General features: G+C 40.6%; 1 protein-coding gene across 1 annotated transcript; it reads right to left on the reverse strand.

The window, feature by feature from the left end:
* Positions 1 to 334: 334 nt before the first annotated feature.
* adprhl1 (ADP-ribosylhydrolase like 1) lies at positions 335 to 8,106 on the reverse strand. Its single transcript, XM_030726343.1, has 7 exons — positions 7,641 to 8,106; positions 6,301 to 6,470; positions 1,604 to 1,729; positions 1,277 to 1,417; positions 1,070 to 1,197; positions 844 to 976; positions 335 to 764 (listed from the first exon to the last, which is right to left on the reverse strand). Exons 1-7 carry the CDS (start codon positions 7,847 to 7,849, stop codon positions 595 to 597), a joined length of 1,077 nt encoding a protein of 358 aa, XP_030582203.1. The 5' UTR covers positions 7,850 to 8,106; the 3' UTR covers positions 335 to 594.
* Positions 8,107 to 8,333: the final 227 nt, after the last annotated feature.

Genomic DNA, 8,333 nt, shown 5'->3' on the forward strand with positions numbered 1-8,333 from the left:
ATTTCATGATTCAACAGGTCTGGTAGTAATCATGCCTGGGTGTGGCTGGTGAAACTGAACTCAGCTGTCCACAAAATGCAGTTAATCGCAGTTAATTCATGATTTAATAAGAGTTTTCACATAGGGCCAGGTGTGTTTGGATAGCTTTTTTCTCTTAATAAATAAAATCATCATTTAAAAACTGCATTTTGTATTTGCTCAGGTTATCTTTGACTAATATTAAAATTTGTTTGATCTGAAACATGTAATTGTGACAGTTATTCAAAAACTAAGAAATCAGCACTGTAGGTGTTGCATCACCATCAACTGAACATTTGACTAATGTAGAAAAAAAATGATGATCCTACACAAAGCATTCCTGTCAGCTTTGTACACTGCATGGTCTGACCCACAATAAAAGGTTACTCATGACAGATCTGTACTTACTGAACCAGGGAAAATCAAGGATATCAGGACAAAAGTAGTAAGGCGAGGTGGGATAGTATTTAAAACTACTGAGATACTATAGGGTAGTATGAGACAGAGGGAAGCAGTGCCAGAGTCATGTGCAGTGTCACTGCTAGCCAGCGGAGTTCAGGCCACTGAAGATCAGTATTACTTGTCTATGCATTTCTCTGCAGATGATGCCTTGAACAGCGCCTCCCCCAGCTCCTCCAGGCGTTCTCTTTTGTCCACATTCTGGTACAGACCTGGGGGAACCTGGCTCAGGCCATACAGGAGGCCATAAAGACATGCTGCAATCAGGCCTGTGGCTTCACTCTCACCTATAATTAAGTCCAAAAGAGCACGTGTTAAGTATAATTTAAAAAAAAAAATGCAGGTCCTGAAAGCTGCAGCTCTCACCTCCATGGAACATGCTTCGTTTACACAGCTCAGTCCAGTCACTTCCTGCAGCCAGAAGAGCATCGTAGGCGATCATGGGGGCATCGTGGCCTCTCCGGCCTGCACGGCCCTCTGAGCTCCAGCGCTTGTACATCTGTACCACCAGAGAAACAGAGTTAACAGGCGAGCAGCATACCCATTAGAGACTCTCATCTGTTGGCGTGAAACTCTGAAAGAAAAGCCTTACTTTGTCTGTCTCCTCAGCATCGTAGCGATCAGGGAACAAAGGTTTGTTCTGTCCCTCTTTCTCTATCTCTCGCTCTTCAAGGTAAAACTGCCACTTGGCCTCAAAATAGAACCAGTTTTCCTGATACTCTGTATAAGAATGTACATTCACACATCAGCTTTCACAGACACCTGGGCACACACTCAGTGTTTTTTCTCTAAGTCTAACCTGCCATGTGTCGTATAGTCTTTCTGCAGTACTCTGCAGCTTGAGGGATGACCTTCATGAGCTCACGACCCCATGCCACAAGAGGCTTCCCCTGGATAGCATAGGATGCAAACAGTGCCGTTGTCAGGGAGCCTAGGAAGCCTGAAGCCGCAAATGACATCACAAAACACCTGATCAGTCTGCTGACAGCTCAGACTCACCAGTTTCATTCATAATAATTTAGTGTCCATGGTGCTAAAATAGAAATACTAAACAGTGAACCAGAAGCTTAATTATCTGCCTGTCATTGCCTGATATCTTAGGGTTAGAAACTGCCAACATTATCACCTGTAGGGTGGTTGTGGGTCATTCTTCCAACCTCAATGCTGACCTCCACCAGGTTATCTAGTCTCTCTGGTTGCCAGTATCTCATGCCCACACACATGGCCTTGGAAGCTGCACCGAACCCAGACCCTGGACATAGACACATGTACGCACGTCCAGATACACATTTCTGTACTCTACCTCCAGCTGTGGTCAGAAGTTCGCATCCACTCATCATTGGCATGATATGCCATGGTCATTTTGGGATTTTAATAATTTATTTGAACTGTTCTTTTCAAGGGTGGAATGATTGCATACATCTTTAATGACTTAAAAGAAGAAAAAAAAACAAGAACCGGGTGCACAAGTAATTTTTTTACTAATATTATATTAAATGTCCTTTAGCAAGATGCACCTTGACCAGACGATTTTGGTAGCCATCCACAAGCTTCTGGCATAATTCTGGCTGGGTGTTTGACCACTGTCCCTGGCAGAATTGATAGAGTTCATTTAAATTGGTTGGTTTCCTGGCATGGACCCAGCTTTTAAGCATAGTCCACAAATAGCACTGTAGACAGGCTGAAAAAGAGTTAGAGCTCTGCTGAGCCAAGTATTCCTTTAACCTTAACTAGTAATGGCTTTATGAATTTCTTCACAAATAAAAATGTAACCAATAATAATAATAATAATATTGATATATTTCACTTATAGGCACCTTTCTGACACTCAAGTCCACTGAACAGTCAACAAACAAACATTCAAACACTGTAACATAAACATAAATAATAGTGAACAGTGATGTAATGAATATTAGACAGAATATGGTAGTTTACACAGATTTTTGAGTTGGGTTTTGAATATGGGAAGAGAGTGAACGTTCTGGATCCCATGGTGGTCAGACTGGCTGGTGGGACAGCAAGGTGGATGGCTATGGAGGACCTGAGGGAGCTAGTGGGTGGATGGCCTTGAAAATAAGAAGCGGAATCTTGTAGTTGATATGAATTTTTATAGGAAGCCAATAAAGTTGCTGAAGTATTGGAGTGACCAGTAGATGGAGTTCTGGTAATGATTCGGGCAGCAGCGTTCTGAAGCAGTTGGTGGCTGGATTTTTGAGGGAGACCAAAGAGCAGGGATCTGCAACAATTAAGATGGGGTCATTCTATATGAACTCAACCAATGGGTCCCCAGGTCACCAACTCAGATTTGAGTGAAAATTATTATAAAAGTACCTCTATGTGTATAATGAACACATGCAAAATTATAGGCCTCAGCTCCAAAGGGTTTTTGAGATATGGCCCTCCAAACACTGGGTGCCGTGCCCTATATTTGACCTCATGAATCATAATTTTCAATATTCTAATATTTCAACAGGCAATATGCTTAGCCTGAAAATTGGTGTCCTGGGTAATTTTGGCCCATACTTTCAGAATCTGGCATCATAAATGTTTTATCTTCTCTCTTTTGCAAGTTATTAACCCCTTAAAAACCAATATTTTTACAGGCAAAATCCAAATTTCTGATTTCAAAGTCCTCCCATGATGCCAGGATCTCTCTCAGAGACCACTTAATGCCATATTCCTATTGTTTCAGGACAGGTGTGTGTGTTTGGGGAAGCTCTGTAGAAAGCATAAAATTGGAATTAAGGGACTCAGAAAAGGGTTCCGGGTGAAAACAATAACTTTTTTGCCTGTGCGGTTGGGCACCAAACCAAGGTAACGCTACTTGTTCGACATAATTTTACATATCTTAACTACATTTTCTCAAACGTTCTACTTGTTTTCTCATCTCCTTCTTTGTTTTATAATCATTTGAAATATAGGCATTTTTTACCAAACACGCCCTCTATAACCCCCATTTTTCCAGCATAATTCAAAGATTCTCACCCATACATCATTTCCAGATTTTGCTATAAACAGAATTGCATTGCTCACATTTTATAAATGTTGAATCATCTTCTAGCTAGGCATTGTGTGATAGCATCAGCTATTATTGGTATTGCATCATCCTTCACTGGTAGGCCTATTGCATCATACAGAAATGAAATAGGCCTACTGTGATTGCATCAGCTGTTAGTGACATTGAATCATCATTCACTGGTAGAAACAAAAGGTGCTCATTTAGCAAAATTGATGCAGATTCAGCATGGCCTCCAACAGGCATGGCAGGTGCAAAATAGGGCTCTCCTTAGATGAAGATTGTGATAAAAAAAACAAAAAACATACTGTACAAAAACAGGACGTATTGCAATAAAGCAGTTGCAAGTAGGAGACAGACAACTACTGAATTGGTGGTGTGGCTTCTCCATGGATGAAGATGATGAAGTATGTTTTCATCAGGAAACCAAAGATTTCTTTTATTTAACTTTTTTTGTCAAAAACACTTTGTTCTAAGAGGATGATTCAACCTTATATGAAATGTGATGTAATTCTGTTTCTTTAGCAATGTCTGGAAATGAAGTATGGGTGAGAATCTTTGAATTATGCTGGAAAAAGAGATAATATAGGTGCTTTTGGTAAAAAAAAAAACAAAAAAAAAACCCTATATTTCAAATGATTATAAAACAAAGAAGGAGATGAGAAAACACATAGAGGAAATGTAGTTAAGATATGTAAAATTATGTCAACCAAGTGGCATTACCTTGGGCAATTGCCCAGGTGCCCAACTGGACAGGCAAAAAAGTCATTTTTTTCACCCGGAACCCTTTTCTGAGTCCCTTAATTCCAGTTTTATGCTTTCTACAGAGCTAATCTTCCCCAAACACACAAACATGTGGGAGATATTGCCTGTTGAAGTATTAGAAAATTGAAAATCATGATTCACGAGGTCAAATATAGGGCACGGCACCCAATGTTTGGAGGGCCATATCTCAGAAACTCTGTGGAGCTGAGGCCCATAATTTTGCATGTGTTCATTATACACATAGAGGTACTTTCATAATAATTTTCACTCAAATCTGAGTTGGTGACCAGGAAGGATTTTAGCTTTTTGGTTGAGTTCATATGGAATGACCCAATGAGATGTGACTAGGGAATGAACCAGGATCCCAGGATGTGTTTGAGGGATGCACAGAGGTGGTTAATGTTATGAAGCTGGAAAAAAAGCAGACTGGGTGACATTGTTAATGTGACTATTAATGTAATTATAATGAGAGGAAAATTATTCATAACCATCCCACAGACATATCATTAAGTACAGCTACTTTCAATACTATTGATATCTTTCAAGCCATTAGACCCCATTCCTACAAAACTGCTCAAAGAAGTCCTACCATTAATAAATGCTTCAATCTTAAGTTTTATGAATCTATCTCTACATACTACATGCATACCACATGCTTTTAAGGTGGCAGTAATTAAACCATTACTTGACCCAGTTGTCTTAGCTAATTATAGGCCAATCTTCAACTTTCTTATTTCAAAACTTCTCGAAAGAGTAGTTGTAAAACAACCAGCTTATCATCTGCAGAGGATCAGGATACAGAATCCATCACATTACAGAAACAGCATTAGTGAAAGTATAAATGATCTTCTTATACCTTTAAATATAAAACGCCTTGAGGAGATTGTTGTGATTTGGTGACATATAAATAAAATTGAATTGAATTTTATTGAATCAATATTTTCAATTGGGTTGAGGTCAGGGATTTGGGAAGGACATTCCAGAAACTTAATGTTAGCCTGCTTCATTCATTCCAAAACCAGTTTTGATGTGTGTTTGGGATCATTGTCCAGTTGAAACAATAATTTGGAGGTTTATTATTCCATTCACTTTGTGCAGTGTACCTGTACCACTGGCAGCAAAACAGCCCAGAGCATGATGCTATTACCACTATGCTTGATAGTTGGTCTGGTGTTCTTAGGTTTGAAAGCCTCACCTTTACTCCTCCAAACATGCCTATTGTAGCCAAATAGCTCACTCTTTGTTTCTTCTGACCATAAAACTTTTCTCCAGAAGGCAATTGGCTTGTCCATGTGAGCAGATACAAATATCAGTCGAGCTTGAAGGTGTTGATTTTGGAGTAGGGGCGTCTTTCTCGGTCTCTGCCCTCTGATATAAAACTCGCTTCACTGTGGACAGCGACACTGGTGTTTCAGCACTTTCCAGTTCAAGCTTGAGCCTTTATGGTTCCTGGGTTGCTCCTGAACATCCTAAACAACTTCCTCTCATCTGAATATGACAGTTTGGGTCTTCTTCCAGAACTTAGCAATGTGGTGACACATCAGAATAACTTGTACTTATGTATAATTATTTGAACTGATGATCTTAGAATCTGCAGTTGTTTAGAAATGGCTCCAAGAGACCTTCTGTAAATCTACATTTCTCCTCCTTAGAGCTTCACTGAGTTCTTTGGATTTTCCCATTGTTCAGAGTATTGGTCAATCAAATGAGTGCTGTTAACACGAATTCTTTTTATGCTGGCAAAAAGAAACTACCAGTTGTATTCAATCATGATCACTAATGAGAAGTTAACAGGCCTTGGACATGTCAAGTTAAGAAAATCCAAAATAAATTCAAACTTGTGCACCCAATTCTTGTTTTTTTATAGTCATTAAAGACGTATGCTCTACAATCATTGCACCTTGGAAAAAGAGCAGCTCAAAGAAATCATTAAAAAAAGCCAAAAACTACATGATAGTCATACCCATGAGGATGTAAACTTCTGACTACAGCTGTAAATTGGACTAATTAAAAAATAGACATTTTTTAAAATAACCAATGACCTTTTTCATTGAAAGGTGTATGCCAGGCAAGCAGGAAGTTGTGAGGTTTGAGATGAGCACAGGCCTCCACTGTGGCAGGATCAGGGGCTCGACCCTGGAGAGACACCATGGCTTCAACATAGAGACGCACCAGCTCTCGGTACAGGTCCTCCAGACACCAGTAATCTGGAAATACACACACACACACACACACACACACACACACACACACACACACACACTGAGAGTCATTCATGGCTGGTATGCAAGGCAAGCTCATTGGTGCTGTGATGAGCTAAGTTTAGCCTCAGCCTGCCACACCAATGATTAGCAATGGCATGCATGCTTTGCAAGTGGTGTCACTTCCACACACTGAGGTCAGCTGGGATCCACGAGCAGAGCCCACAGACACTGTGCTAGAATTTGTGCACTGTATATGCGTGTGTGTGTGTGTGCGTCCATGTGGTCGAAGAAGAATAACCTCACAACTTAGTGATTCAAAACTGAGTCTTTCACTTATTTAACTCTCACTGTCAAATTCAGTGCACATATGAAAAGAAGGTGCTAAAGAATATGTACTGTAACTCATTCAATATGACTTTAATGGGTAATTCATACTGTAAGATTTGCTTTTACTTGTGGTTGTAAGTACAATGACAAGCCAAACAGTGACATACACAATGTACATTACACTCTGCTGTCTGGCTGCTGTGTGTCTGTGTGCATATGTGCAGGCATGCTGGATTGTTGCTAAATGGGGCTTGCTAATCTCAAAATATGTCATCACCATTCTTTCTCAGGACCACTGTCACTGGCTTTGAGCCGCATCTGCAGCCACACATGATACCAGCAGATTATGGAGGAGCCAGGCCTTCTATTGTTCACAACTGAGGACAGGCTTTTCCAAAGTAGTCTATTTCAGACTCTTCTGTCCTGGAAACTCCGAGCCACACTGAGAGAGCTGGAGATGGCATTTGGATGAGGGCATACATAGTAAGGTTCCCATTAAGATTTTGTCTTTGATTCCCTGCGGTGGAGATGGATCATGGTATATCAGCAGGTTTTGTCATTCCGGTTTGATTTGCCAGAACGTGATTATCAGCTTCCTTTGACTGTATAGAAGAAGCTATTCTGGTCCCTCTGATACGCAGAGAGATTAAAGCCAGCCTGAACAGGTCAGATGCTACATGTTTATTTTAGAGTCATATCAGGGTGTACAGTGAACACAAAAAGAAAGAAAATTGTTTTTCTGTGAAGTTAGATGAAAATTAGTGTTTTATCTTGATATGATTTCCACTCTTTAACCTCTGCCTTAGACAATCATAAACATAAATCCCCATTGACATTAATCCCAAACATACCTGAGTGCTTCTGCTGTGGTTATGTGCATCAGCACAGCATCACTCAGGGGCCAGTTATCAGGGTCCAGTTTCAGGGCTGCCAGTCCTCCCAGAGAAGCCAGTTCCTCTTGGATAATCTTTCCCGACGTACACCTTTCCCAACGGCCCTTTCTGTAGCCCAAGGCATCTCCTACTGCACCTAAAACCATGGCTGCCTTGAATTTCTCCATGATGCTGCTTTTTTGATCACGTTGGCTCAGCAAGCTAATTTTGAAAATATAATTTGAAAAAGGAAAAAAAATGAATGAAGACAGCAGACTCTTTTCAGGTCTTGTTTGCTACCTCAAAGACTCTCGGTCGCAAAACAATAAACAGACCAAACTTGGTTGCTCCAAAAGATCCTAAAGAACTTCAAAAAGCCACTCCAGCTCCCAAGGATGTGTCAAAATTCCTATTTTCCTTTGTTCCCATTGCATAAAGGTTCTGCCGCCTTCCCCATCCTTGTAGCTCTCTTTTAGTTTCTTATTAGTTTCTAGCGCGCAAACTCTAAGGGTGGGCAAATACATGCATGCACACGAAAGCATCATGTTATCAGCTTCAGCTTCATTGTGCTGGGCGGCGATGAGTGATCAGGTGTCTCCTAAAAAGGCAATCCCCATGGTACCAAAGCCGAAAAGCTGGATGGCTTGGTGTGGAATGGTAACATGGGCTGGA

This window comes from Archocentrus centrarchus, chromosome 3 (genome assembly GCF_007364275.1).
Source record: "Archocentrus centrarchus isolate MPI-CPG fArcCen1 chromosome 3, fArcCen1, whole genome shotgun sequence".
NCBI classification, from domain to species: domain Eukaryota; kingdom Metazoa; phylum Chordata; class Actinopteri; order Cichliformes; family Cichlidae; genus Archocentrus; species Archocentrus centrarchus.